The sequence below is a fragment of the Ranitomeya variabilis genome, chromosome 6, assembly GCF_051348905.1.
Source record: "Ranitomeya variabilis isolate aRanVar5 chromosome 6, aRanVar5.hap1, whole genome shotgun sequence".
Classification (NCBI taxonomy): Eukaryota; Metazoa; Chordata; class Amphibia; order Anura; family Dendrobatidae; genus Ranitomeya; species Ranitomeya variabilis.
In genome coordinates, this window is record NC_135237.1 from 271,319,248 (window position 1) to 271,334,321 (window position 15,074).

Genomic DNA, 15,074 nt, shown 5'->3' on the forward strand with positions numbered 1-15,074 from the left:
GCAGACTTTGATGGAATGGTCTGCGGGCGTCACATTGCATTTGCAGAGCCCCTGATGTGCCTAAACAGTAGAAACACCCCACAAGTGACCCCATTTTGGAAACTAGACCCCCCAAGGAACTTATCTAGATGTGTGATGAGCACGTTCAACCCCCAAGTGCTTCACAGAAGTTTACAACGCAGAGCCGTAAAAATAAAAAATAATTGTTCTCTCCTCAAAAATTATGTTTTAGCAAGTAATTTTTTATTTTTGCAAGGGTAACAGGAGAAATTGGACCCCAACAGTTGTTGCCCAGTTTGTCCAGAGTACGCTGGTACCCCAAATGTGGGGGTAAACCACTGTTTTAGCGCACGTCGGGGCTTGGAATCCGCACAAAGAATTGACATGCTGCAGAAAATGCAACGCAGCGTTTCTGCACGAAATTTTCCGCACCATGGGCACAGCGGATTTGGTTTTCCATAGGTGTACATGGTACTGTAAACCTGATGGAAAACTGCTACGAATTCGCAGCGGCCAATCCGCTGCGGATCCGCGGCCAATCTGCTGCGGATCCGCAGCCAAATCCGCACTGTGTGCACATGCCATAACCCTAACCCTACCTCTATCCCTAACCCTACCCCTAGTTCTAACCCTAGTTCTAACCCTAACCCTAGTGGAAAAAGAAAAAAAAAATTTTCTTTATTTTATTATTGTCCCTACCTATGGGGGTGATAAAGGGGGGGGGTTTATTTATTATTTTTTTTATTTTGATCGCTGTGATAGAACCTACCACAGCGATCAAAATGTACTTGTAATGAATCTGCCGGTCGGCAGATTCGGCGGGCGCACTGAGCATGCGCCCGCCATTTTGGAAGATGGCGGCGCCCATGGAGAAGACGGACCGACACCGGGAGCCTTGGTAAGTATAAGGGGGGGGAGATCGAAGCACGGGGGTTGACATAGGAGCACGGGGGGGTGACATAGGAGCACGGGGGGAGCGGACAGGAGGACAGGGGAGCGGAGTACAGGACGGAGGGTGTTATGACCCCAATGGCAGAGGGTCTCAGAAGTTATAACCAAGTCTGCAAACACAAAAAACCAGCTCATAGGGCAGTGGTAACTAGGCTGACCGTATACCTGATCCTAGCACCACAAATAGCAGCAGCCGGGGAACGTACCTACATTGGTTCTAGACGTCTCGCGCCAGCCGGAGAACTAACTAACCCTAGAAGGGAAAAGATAGACCTTTCTTGCCTCCAGAGAAAAGACCCCAAAAGTTGGATACAAGCCCCCAACAAATAATAACGGTGAGGTAAGAAGAAAAGACAAACGTAAGAATGAACTAGGTTTTTAGCAAAGAGAGGCCCACTGACTAATAGCAGAATATAGTAAGATGACTTATACGGTCAGCAAAAACCCTTTCAAAATTTCCACGCTGAATATTCAAGAACCCCCAAACCGTCTAACGGCCCGGGGGGAGAATATCAGCCCCCTAGAGCTTCCAGCAAAATCAGGAATCACATTTAGTACAAGCTGGACAAAAATATGAGCAATGCAAATAACCAAAAAATAAGGAAGCACGACTTAGCTTATTTTGCAAGAACCAGGACCAGCAGACAGGAGCAAACAGAAAGGAACTGATTACAACGATGCCAGGCACCAGACTGAAAATCCAGGAAGCTTAAATAGCAACACCCCTGGACTAACGAGCCAGGTGGGTACCAAGCTGGGGAAAGAAACTCAAAGTGTCATGTCGCTAGTGACCACAAGAGGGAGCCAAAAATCCAATTCACAACAGTACCCCCCCCTTAAGGAGGGGTCACCGAACCCTCACCAAGACCACCAGGACGATCAGGATGAGCAGCGTGAAAGGCACGAACCAAATCGCATGAACATCTGAGGCGACCACCCAGGAATTATCCTCCTGACCATAGCCCTTCCACTTGACCAGATACTGAAGCCTCCGTCTGGAGAGACGAGAATCCAAGATCTTCTCCACCACGTACTCCAACTCGCCCTCAACCAACACCGGAGCAGGAGGCTCAACAAAAGGAACCACAGGCACAACGTAGCGCCGCAACAAAGACCTATGGAAAACGTTGTGAATGGCAAACGACACCGGAAGATCCAAGCGAAAGGACACTGGATTAAGGATTTCCAAAATCTTATAAGGACCGATGAAGCGAGGCTTAAATTTAGGAGAGGAGACCTTCATAGGAACAAACCGAGAAGACAGCTACACCAAATCCCCAACACGAAGTCGGGGGCCCACACCGCGGCGGCGGTTGGCAAAACGCTGAGCCATCTCCTGTGACAACTTTAAGTTGTCCACCACATGATTCCAGATTCGCTGCAACCTATCCACCACAGAATCTACCCCAGGACAGTCAGAGGGCTCAACATGTCCCGAGGAAAAACGAGGATGAAAACCAGAGTTGCAGAAAAATGGCGAAACCAAAGTAGCGGAACTAGCCCGATTAGTAAGGGCAAACTCAGCCAATGGCAAGAAGGTCACCCAATCATCCTGATCTGCAGAAACAAAACACCTCAAATAAGCCTCTAGAGTCTGATTAGTTCGCTCCGTTTGGCCATTAGTCTGAGGATGAAAGGCAGACGAAAACGACAAATCAATGCCCATCTTAGCACAAAAGGATCGCCAGAACCTGGAAACAAACTGGGATCCTCTGTCAGACACGATATTCTCAGGAATGCCGTGCAAACGAACCACATTCTGAAAGAATAAAGGAACCAGATCGGAAGAGGAAGGCAGCTTAGGCAAAGACACCAAATGGACCATCTTGGAAAAGCGATCACATACCACCCAGATGACAGACATGCCCTGAGACACCGGAAGATCTGAAATGAAATCCATGGAAATGTGTGTCCAAGGCCTCTTCGGGACTGGCAAGGGCAAGAGCAACCCGCTGGCACGAGAACAGCAAGGCTTAGCTCAAGCACAAGTCCCACAGGACTGCACAAATGACCGCACATCCCGTGACAAGGAAGGCCACCAAAAGGACCTAGCCACCAAATCTCTGGTGCCAAAAATTCCCAGATGCCCTGCCAACACCGAGGAATGAACCTCGGAAATGACTCTGCTGGTCCATTTATCAGGAACAAACAGTCTGTCAGGTGGACAAGAGTCAGGTCTACCAGCCTGAAATCTCTGCAACACACGTCGCAAATCCGGAGAAATGGCTGACAAGATTACTCCCTCTTTAAGAATACCAGCTGGCTCTGAGACTCCAGGAGAGTCAGGCACAAAGCTCCTTGAAAGAGCATCAGCCTTCACATTCTTTGAACCTGGTAAGTACGAGACCACAAAGTCAAAACGGGAGAAAAACAATGACCAACGGGCCTGTCTAGGATTCAGGCGTTTAGCAGACTCGAGATACATCAGATTTTTGTGATCAGTCAAGACCACCACATGATGCTTAGCACCCTCGAGCCAATGACGCCACTCCTCAAATGCCCACTTCATGGCCAACAACTCCCGATTGCCAACATCATAATTCCGCTCAGCAGGCGAAAACTTCCTAGAAAAAAAAGCACATGGTCTCATTACAGAGCAACCAGGGCCTCTCTGCGACAAAACGGCCCCTGCCCCGATCTCAGAAGCATCCACTTCAACCTGAAAGGGAAGTGAGATATCAGGCTGGCACAAAACAGGCGCCGAAGTAAACCGGCGCTTCAGCTCTTGGAAAGCTTCCACGGCTGCAGGAGCCCAGTTAGCAACATCAGAACCTTTCTTGGTCATATCCGTCAAAGGTTTAACAACGCTAGAAAAGTTAGCGATAAAACGCCGGTCAATTTGAATAGCCAGCGCCATGGAATCATTCAGACTTGCAGGAATGGAGAAACCCACCATCACATTCTTAATGGTCTTCAGAAAGGCCATTTCTGAAATTTGCGGCCAGAGCACACTCATTCCACTGAGTAAGCACGGACCATTTCCGAAATTTTTGGCAATACACTTCAGCTTCATCCTGGCCCTGAGAGATAGCCAGCAAGGCTTTTTCTGCCTGAATTTCAAGATTGGGTTCCTCGTAAAGCAACCCGAGCGCCAGAAAAAAACGCATCAATATTTGCCAATGCTGGATCTCCTGGCGCTAACGAGAAGGCCCAATCCTGAGGGTCGCCCCGCAAGAAAGAGATAACAATTTTAACTTGCTGAGCTGAGTCTCCAGACGAACGGGGTCTCAGAGATAGAAACAATTTACAATTATTCCTGAAATTCCTAAACTTAAATCGGTCTCCAGAGAATAGTTCAGGAATAGGTATTTTAGGTTCAGACATAGGACTACTGGTAACAAAATCTTGAATGCCCTGGACACGAGCAGCAAGCTGATCCACACTAGTAATCAAAGTCTGGACATTCATGTCTGCAGCAAGCTCAAGCCACTCAGAGGTAAAGGGGAGGAAGAAAGAGGAAAAAAAAAAAAAAAACTCAGAATTTCCTTTCTTATTATCCCACTTCTGCAATGCATTAAACATTCACCTTCGGCCTGGCATACTGTTATGACCCCAATGGCAGAGGGTCTCAGAAGTTATAACCAAGTCTGCAAACACAAAAAACCAGCTCATAGGGCAGTGGTAACTAGGCTGACCGTATACCTGATCCTAGCACCACAAATAGCAGCAGCCGGGGAACGTACCTACGTTGGTTCTAGACGTCTTGCGCTTAAATAGCAACACCCCTGGACTAACGAGCCAGGTGGGTACCAAGCTGGGGAAAGAAACTCAAAGTGTCATGTTGCTAGTGACCACAAGAGGGAGCCAAAAAATCCAATTCACAACAGGAGGGGACTACAGGACTGATCGGTGGCTTGGGGGGGCGATCGGTGGGGTGGGGGGGGTCACTTCAGTATTTCCAGCCATGTCCGATGATATTGCAGCATCGGCCAATGGCTGGATTGTAATATTTCACCTGTTTTTTAGGTGAAATATTACAAATCGCTCTGATTGACAGTTTCACTTTCAACAGCCAATCAGAGCGATCGTAGCCAAGGGGGGGGGTGAAGCCACCCCCCTTGGGCTGAAGTACCACTCCCCCTGTCTCTGCAGATCGGGTGAAATAGGAGTTAACCTTTTCACCCGCTCTGCAGGGACGCGATCATTCCATGATGCCTACGTGGCGTCAAAGGTCGGGAAGGGGTTAAGGTCCCCATATTGTCGGCGTGGCAGTGTAGGGAGATTGTGTCTCCCTGTTTTTCCCCGGAGCACTTAACTGCATCGGCGCGCTGTGCACACCAATATAGGTAAGAGTAGTGTAAATCTAGGTGGGCCCCAAGAGCACAGGATGACTGCACCCCCTGCTTCCCTGGTAGCTATGCTACTGACACCTGCTTAAATCATTTGCACATTACTGTATATGAGTACATAGTATAGTATAGTAGATCCTGTATAGTAGATCCTGATTTTTAAATAAAAATTTAGACACTTTGGAGTCAGGGTATTAAGTTCATAACTCCGTCTTAACTCTAGTCTAAGCTGAGATTCCCTGCCTCAACCTCTCTGATACTGAGGTACTGAACACTCAAATTGGATATGTTATGGCATAGCTCCCAACCATCCCTCATTGTGTGGGACTGTCCCGGTTTTGAGCCTTTGCCCCGCACTTCCGCACGGGACGCTCTGATCCCACAGACAGCAGGAGTGAGAAGCAGCCGACACGCTCCCTTGTGTTAAGTCATGCCCCGGGCCCTTACCCTTCCATATGGCTGCCTGCTTTCTGCGTACAGGACCTGTGATGAGGTCACAGGAGGGGAGGAGTCAGGGGGACACATGATCGGGACCTCCGCGGATTGCAGGACTCGGCTGTGCTGGTTGCGGGATGAGGTAAGTAATGCCTTGTGTGGGGTCAGGAGGTGTACAGTGTGGATGTAGCAGAGCCGTGTGTGTGAGCGAGGTGTATGGAGCAAAGCCGTGTGTGTGCGAGGTGTATGGAGCAGAGCCATGTGTGTACGAGGTGTATGGAGCGGAGCCGTGTGTGTACGAGGTGTATGGAGCGGAGCCGTGTGTGTACGAGGTGTATGGAGCGGAGCAATGTGTGTATGAGGTGTATGGAGCGGAGCCGTGTGTGCAAGGTCTATGAAGCGAAGCCGTGTGTGTGTATGAGGTGTACGGAGCAGAGTCGTGTCTGTATGGTGTATGGAGCGGAGCCATGTGTGTATGAGGTGTATGAAGCAGAGCCATGTGTGTGCGAGGTGTATGGAGCGGAGCCGTGTGTGTATGAGGTGTATGGAGTGGAGCCGTGTCTGTATGAGGTGTATGGAGCGGATCCGTGTGTGTATGAGGTGTATGGAGCGGAGCCATGTGTATGAGGTGTATGGAGTGGAGCCATGTGTATGAGGTGTATGGAGCGGAGCTGAATGTGTACGAGGTGTACGGAGCAGAGCCGTGTGTGTACGAGGTGTATGGAACGGAGCTGAATGTGTACGAGGTGTATGGAGCGGAGCTGAATGTACGAGGTGTACGGAGCGGACCCGCGTGTGTACGAGGTGTATGGAGCGGAGCGCATGTGTACGGAGTGGAGCCGTGTGTGCAAAGTGTACGGAGCGCAGCCGCATGTGTAGGAGTAGCTATGTGTGGCCATTATATGGTGCAAAGTATCATGTGCGGCCATTACACAGTATGGAGCATCATGTGCAGCCAATATACAGTATGGATCATCATGTGCAGTCATTATACGGTATGGAGCATCATGTGCGGTCATTATACAATATGGAGCATCATGTGCTGTCATACAGTATGGAGCATCATGTGCGGTCATTATACAGTATGGAGCATCATGTGCGGGCATTATACAGTATGGAGCATCATGTGCGGTCATTATACAGTATGGAGCATCATGTGCGGTCATTATATAGTATGGAGTATCATGTGTGACCATTATACAGTATGGAGCATCATGTGCAGCCAAAATACAGTATGGAGCATCATGTGTGGCCATTATACAGTATGGAGCATCATGTGCGGTCATTATACAGTATGGAGTATCATGTGTGGCCATTATACAGTATGGAGCATCATGTGCAGCCAATATACAGTACAGTATGGAGCATCATGTGTGGCCATTATACAGTATGGAGCATCATGTGTGGCCATTATACAGTATGGAGCACTGTGTGGCCATATTTTTTTCTTTAGAATTATTGTATATGAAACAGTGTGATCAGCAGTGCTAAATGGGTGTGGTTGGGACATGGATATGGATGTGACTAATTATGAATGGGTGTGGTCAGAGGCGTGGCCTAAAATTTGCCGCGGCACGCTTTGCGCACCGCAAACTTTCTCCCTCTTTCCCATCTTCAACAGTTGGGAGGTATGGTTATGGCGATCAGAATCAAAGTGCTCAGGAATAGGAAACTCCTTCATGCTTTTCCACATACCGGTAGTTTATTTATGTTATAAATCATTCACCTGTAGCGATGAAAACTAAATCTCCCAGCAGTTACAAATACTCGGAGACCACCTGAGCAACGACTATACTCGCTCATCACTACAACCCATCCAATCCACTCAGACAAAGAAATTAAACTATAAATGTCCAGTAATTAAGTTATGTGTATTAATGAGAAATGACAAGTAAAAAAAATATTGAAGATGCTTACTAAAGTGTAATTAATACTTCATACAAAAAAAAGTTTCTTGGTCATGACCGCTTCAAGATGCCTCCTTTATGGAGAAACTGGTCACACACATTGCTCAGGTGTGATTTTGGCCCAATCTTTCAATATGTTCAATACTTATTTCACCGGCTGTATAAGTACTGTTTGCAAAACTCACTTAAAATTTATTGGAAGTTACGGAAACAGCTGTTTTCATAACTCAGGAGTTGCAGCAATATTACTTGGTTTACTACTCTGTTTCCATAATTCCCTTTCATTTCTGTGAGAGTTATGCAAACCACATAGCACTTTGACTCAATTGACATTCACTCAATTGTTTTTGTAACCTCACCCGTGGGGGCGAGGACCTAGAAGAAGTTATTCCATATTTGGGTACGAAAGGCAGAGATCGTAGTAACCTTTTAATCTTGGAAAATCTTTTTGAGTCCAGTTAATTTACTGTGGCTCAAGAAATAAAATTGTGAAATTTTTTTGTAGCACTTTAAGCACAATAATTTTTGTATATTGCTAACATTTAAATTGTTGCAGGTGGTGGAGATCTAAATATTTGTGTGACATCCGTAATGAATTATTTACTGTGCAAAACCTCTGCCAAACAGTTGTAAATAGGATGAAAGAACTCAGGAATGAAGAGGATCTACTTATATTACAAGAGGCTGACATTATTGGCATGACTACCACAGGTTAGTTTAGTATTATGTGTATATTTGAAATTTCAACACCTAGAAGGAAGTGGAATATTGATTTGTCCAATCTCTCTGTAATTATCGACAATGACTTCCTCAATGTGCTCGATGGGAGACAAGTCAAGAGATGCTCAACACTTTGGTAGCACATTTAGACCATGCAGTCTGCTCACAGTAGCCTGATCAACATTCGACCTGGCATCATGTTGAAAAATGGCTCTGAGTATACTTTGGAAAAGTGCCCCAGGAGCTGTTTTTAAACGACAATACTACTTTGAGCAGCCTGCTTGTCCTAAACATGCTACCATGGCCTGCAGCATCTCGACACTAGTCACCCATTGAGTACATCTGGGATGTCATTAGATGGCAAATGGCAACTACAAAGGAAGCTGCCAGAAGGGGATCTTGATTATTTGCATGCCCAAGTGCATTCAGCTTGGCAGATCATTTCTCAGCAACCATTAATAACCTAATTGATCACATACATAGCCGTGTGGTGCTCATACTTGATACTGAAGAAATTGAGATGTTTTGAAAATGTCTCTGTGGATTTAAGGCTGCCGTCACACTAGCAGTATTTGGTCAGTATATTACATCAGTATTTGTAAGCAAAAACCAGGAGTGGGTGATAACTGCAGAAGTGGTGCATATGTTTCTATTATTCTAGTATACGTTTCCTCTAATTGTTCCACTCCTGGTTTTGGCGTACAAATACTGATGTAAAATTCTGACCAAATACTGCTAGTGTGACGGCAACCTAATTATATATTATTACATGCATCATTCATGAGCATTTCAACTGTATTATACATGTATGAAATTGTCCTAAATAGTGATGAGCCACCTCCCTAGTGTTCGGGTTCAGTTCGGTTCGTCGAACAGGGACGTGTTCGATGAACACCGTCGAACCCCATTGAAACCAATGGCAGGCAAACACAAACACATAGAAACACATGGAAAACACATAGAAAACACCTTACAAGGTGTCCAAAAGCTGATAAACTGCTCAGAAGACACAACAAACACATGGAAAAGTCACAACTACATATAGTCATGCGAAAAGAAAAGAGGTGGAGGAGTCAAAGGAGGAGGAGACACAGATATAGGCATGTCATGCCCTTCTAAAATCAAGAAAGGCTTGAGTAAAAATCTAAACTCACTCTACCAACACCCAGACGTCTTGATAAAAAAAAATTAAAAAAGAAATATCTTTAGGTAGAATGGCGGCGGGTCCATTAAGAACACTTTCCTTAGAAGACGTAGTGGTACCCCCGTTGGGAGTTGTGCCAAAAAATGAACCCAATACATTTAGACTAATCCACTATTTGTTATATCCAAGGGGCAGGTCAGTAAACGACAACATCGACACGGAACCAAGAACAGTACTATGTACTGTACCTCCTTTGACGAGGCAATCAGGCGGGTCAAGAAGTTGGTAAGGGGCACCCTAATGGCCAAAACAGACATTGAGGGGGCGTTCCAGTTACTACCTGTGCCTCTGAATAGTGTCCTCCCATTGGGCTGCTTCTGTGAAGGAGCATACTACATAGATCGCTGTTTGCCCATGGGGTGCTCCATATCCTGCTCACTATTTGAGGCGTTTAGTTGCTTCCTCGAATGTGTAGTCATAGATGTTTGTAAGGCGGCACATATTATTCATTACCTTGACGACTTCTAATGCCTGGGCCCAAAAAATTCGCCACAGTGTGAAAACACACGGTAGTCCACCTGTGAGAAGGAGAGAGCTGGAGGGTGAGTGGACACCCCAGAGCCGAGGGGTTAGATTGAGAAAGAAAGAAGGCGGTGTAGCTTGCTTCATGGGTGGGGTACTCTGCTGAGTAGCAGAAATTGCTACTAGGCCCAAAAGGATTTCCTGGGCCAGATGCCGTTACAAAATAGTACTTAGGTAAACAGCCAGTGTAGCTTGCTTCATGGGTGGGGTACGCTGCTGACTAGCACTAAATTCTACTAGGCCCAAAAGGATTTCCTGGGCTAGATGCCATTACAAAATAGTAGTTAGGTAAACAGGCGGTGTAGCTTGCTTCATGGGTGGGAGTAGTAGAGCATAGGTATAACTCGTCAAACTCAATTTGACAGGTGGACACGCCCCTATCAAAGTGTATCAAAGTGTGTAACCCCTCCATGTCAGCCAGCTGTCCTCCTTGTCTGGCTGTCCCCTTTTGATATAGTTTAATTTGTTAATACAGTGAATATTATCCCAGTAATTGTTTTATATTAGTTGTTTATATGCTATATTAAGAGTAGTCTTATTTGATAATCCGCTGATAGGGAGAGTGAGGCTGTGTTTCTGTAGCATTATTCTGCTGTGAGCTTGAATGATTCTAGTACTATAATTGCTAACAGATGCTAAGAGTTTCTGTGATGGAGGTACAAACATTCCACTAGCTAGCAGCTGTTAAAATGTATCTGTACTGATCACTAACCAGACAGCCAGGCTTTCTGTGTTGGAGATACAAACATTCCACACAAGCAGTGTTAAATAGACAGCGCACGGACACCGCAGTGAATCAAAATGTATTAAATTGATTACTGATACGCTTCCAACAAATTGATAATAATATCATAAGTGTATTATTTTATTTATAGTCCCAGTAATATTTATTCTCTTTTATTGACATTTTCATAAACCTATAGTCCCAATAATATTTGTTTGACCAGCAGATAATTAATTAAAAAACGCATAAAGCGTGTTAAATAGACAGCGCACGGACACCGCAGTGAATCAAAATGTATTAAATTGATTACTGATACGCTTCCAACAAATTGATAATAATATCATAAGTGTATTATTTTATTTATAGTCCCAGTAATATTTATTCTCTTTTATTGACATTTTCATAAACCTATAGTCCCAATAATATTTGTTTGACCAGCAGATAATTAATTAAAAACGCATAAAGCGTGTTAAATAGACAGCGCACGGACACCGCAGTGAATCAAAATGTATTAAATTGATTACTGATACGCTTCCAACAAATTGATAATAATATCATAAGTGTATTATTTTATTTATAGTCCCAGTAATATTTATTCTCTTTTATTGACATTTTCATAAACCTATAGTCCCAATAATATTTATTTGACCTAGACAGCGCACGGACACCGCAGTGAATCAAAATGTATTAAATTGATTACTGATACGCTTCCAACAAATTGATAATAATATCATAAGTGTATTATTTTATTTATAGTCCCAGTAATATTTATTCTCTTTTATTGACATTTTCATAAACCTATAGCCCCAATAATATTTATTTGACCAGCAGATAATTAATTAAAATCGCATATAGTTCACTGATAATTGTTACAGTATTTTATTTTCCTGATGCTACTTTTGTTCGTGTATTATCGGCGTCTTCTTCAGTTGTGATTCTTACCTTTTCTATATAAATATGGGCAAATGAATTGTCCAGTGCCAGCATAATTTTTCAGCGTGGCCAGGGGTTGTGTTTAACTATCCTTTTAGAGTGTCTAGTAGTTTTATATTCTTTGTCTGATATATTTCTACACAAAGCTTCAAAACTATAATTTATAATGTATCACAGTAGTTTCATATGAAGTTACATCTTAGGCTCTGTTCAGACTATTGTAATATCTGTAATAACATGCACACACAACGTACAGAACACACGCACAACACATGCAACACACACAACAAACATACACACACAACATACAGAACACACACAACACAAAGATGGATTTTTGCATGGAAAATAAAATACTGTAACATGTAAAACATTATATTCAATAATATTCATATTTTTAAAGGAAAACTCTCCATGGGTGAGAATAGTGTACATTCAGAAGCTGCAAAGAGAAGTGGCCGTGAGTGCAGCGGTAATGCTCAGTGAGCTGCAGGTACGCTCACATCTTGTGCCGTACTACCTTATATGTTTTGTTTGCGGCAGTTCAGAGAAACCAAAAAAAAAAAAAAAAACATACTACAAGACCACATGTAATTATGTTACACAGCATGTTGTAGACGGGATAGAAATGTAACAAAGCTTTAAAAGTATACATAAGTTAGATGTCTTTGTATAAAAATAATTTGTCTTATATTATTCGCTGAAAGGAAGCTAAATTTACGGTATACATAGAACGACAAAGAGCTGAAACAAACTATAACTAAAAGTCAAATTATAAAGAAATTAAGATTTATTATCTGCAAAAAGTGGAGAAACAAACTTTGAATGTTTTATAATTGTAATATTCAGGAGTCTGCACGTTTATGTTACTTGGTGACTCTAAAACCCTATCTTGGGAGCAAAAATAATTGTAATGACTAACAAAATCCAAGGAAAAAAATAAATAAATAAATAAATAAATAAAAATAACAGAGTGTAACAATTGCCAAGTAGTAGAAACAATAAATGATTTTACAATAACATCCAAACATCCAGCTAGGTCATTATTCTTTATTTTAATTATGTTTTAACTTTGTACACGTTTTTTTTTTTTTTTTTTTTTTTTCCATGACAGAAAAATCTACAAACATTGAATTCAAGAAGGCTGTGTGTAAATAGCCAGCACAGACAGCTGTGAAATTAATATGTGATAAAATAATGTAGAATTAAAGAAAGATGGAGGTGAAGCTCAGCTCTTCAGAAAATGCAGAACCATGACCCCATGTTAGAGGGTATTAGTAGCGTTAACCAGTTACATACAAGTTAAAAGCAAGAATCATTAGCTGTATGTTATAAAATATGCCAAGCGTTATTATATTCACTAATCCAACAAGTTCTAGAACCAAATTTCTACACATGGTGTTTATTGTAGAGATCCATAAACCCGTTGCATAAGCCTTTTTCACATTATCATCAAGGATAATTTTCATCATTTTTGTTTTATAACTGGAGCGGCCAATTCTGTAGCATTATTCTTTCCATAACTATTATGTGGAAAAGCTTGATAGAATCCCCTTAGACCCCATTAAAATCAATGGTGTATGTCCGGATTTGAAAGTAGCTATTTGGCTCTATTTTAAGCTACAGATATTACAATAGTCTGAACAGAGCCTAAGATGTAACTTCATATGAAACTACTGTGATACATTATAAATTACAAAATAGTTTTGAAGCTTTGTGTAGAAATATATCAGACAAAGAATATAAAACTACTAGACACTCTAAAAGGATAGTTAAACACAACCCCTGGCCACGCTGAAAATTTATGCTGGCACTGGACAATTAATTTGCCCATATTTATATAGAAAAGGTAAGAATCACAACTGAAGAAGACGCCGATAATACACGAACAAAAGTAGCATCAGGAAAATAAAATACTGTAACAATTATCAGTGAACTATATGCGATTTTAATTAATTATCTGCTGGTCAAATAAATATTATTGGGGCTATAGGTTTATGAAAATGTCAATAAAAGAGAATAAATATTACTGGGACTATAAATAAAATAATACACTTATGATATTATCAATTTGTTGGAAGCGTATCAGTAATCAATTTAATACATTTTGATTCACTGCGGTGTCCGTGCGCTGTCTAGGTCAAATAAATATTATTGGGACTATAGGTTTATAAAAATGTCAATAAAAGAGAATAAATATTACTGGGACTATAAATAAAATAATACACTTATGATATTATTATCAATTTGTTGGAAGCGTATCAGTAATCAATTTAATACATTTTGATTCACTGCGGTGTCCATGCGCTGTCTATTTAACACGCTTTATGCGTTTTTAATTAATTATCTGCTGGTCAAACAAATATTATTGGGACTATAGGTTTATGAAAATGTCAATAAAAGAGAAGAAATATTACTGGGACTATAAATAAAATAATACACTTATGATATTATTATCAATTTGTTGGAAGCGTATCAGTAATCAATTTAATACATTTTGATTCACTGCGGTGTCCGTGCGCTGCCTATTTAACACGCTTTATGCGTTTTTAATTAATTATCTGCTGGTCAAACAAATATTATTGGGACTATAGGTTTATGAAAATGTCAATAAAAGAGAATAAATATTACTGGGACTATAAATAAAATAATACACTTATGATATTATTATCAATTTGTTGGAAGCGTATCAGTAATCAATTTAATACATTTTGATTCACTGCGGTGTCCGTGCGCTGTCTATTTAACACTGCTTGTGTGGAATGTTTGTATCTCCAACACAGAAAGCCTGGCTGTCTGGTTAGTGATCAGTACAGATACATTTTAACAGCTGCTAGCTAGTGGAATGTTTGTACCTCCATCACAGAAACTCTTAGCATCTGTTAGCAATTATAGTACTAGAATCATTCAAGCTCACAGCAGAATAATGCTACAGAAACACAGCCTCACTCTCCCTATCAGCGGATTATGAAATAAGACTACTCTTAATATAGCATATAAACAACTAATATAAAACAATTACTGGGATAATATTCACTGTATTAACAAATTAAACTATATCAAAAGGGGACAGCCAGACAAGGAGGACAGCTGGCTGACAGGGAGGGGTTACACACTTTGATACACTTTGATAGGGGCGTGTCCACCTGTCAAATTGAGTTTGACGAGTTATACCTATGCTCTACTACTGGTGGGGTATGCTCCTGAGTAGCACCAAATTCTACTAGGCCAAAAAGGATTTCCTGGGCCAGATGCCGTTAAAATTAGTACTTAGGTAAACAGGCGGTTTAGCTTGCTTCATGGGTGGGGTACGCTGCTGAGTTGCACCAAATTCTACTAGGCCCAAAAGGATTACTAGGGCCAGATGCCGTTACAAAATAGTAGTTAGG

The 15,074-nt window shown here is 42.2% G+C and overlaps 1 protein-coding gene across 1 annotated transcript in view; it reads left to right on the plus strand.

The window, feature by feature from the left end:
- The window catches only part of LOC143782308 (NFX1-type zinc finger-containing protein 1-like), a 495,771-nt gene that overhangs the window by 283,944 nt on the left and 196,753 nt on the right, over positions 1 to 15,074 (plus strand). The window contains exon 14 of the mRNA XM_077269631.1: positions 8,139 to 8,293. Within this exon, the coding sequence (XP_077125746.1) occupies positions 8,139 to 8,293 (155 nt within the window). The remainder of the gene's footprint in view (positions 1 to 8,138; positions 8,294 to 15,074) is intronic.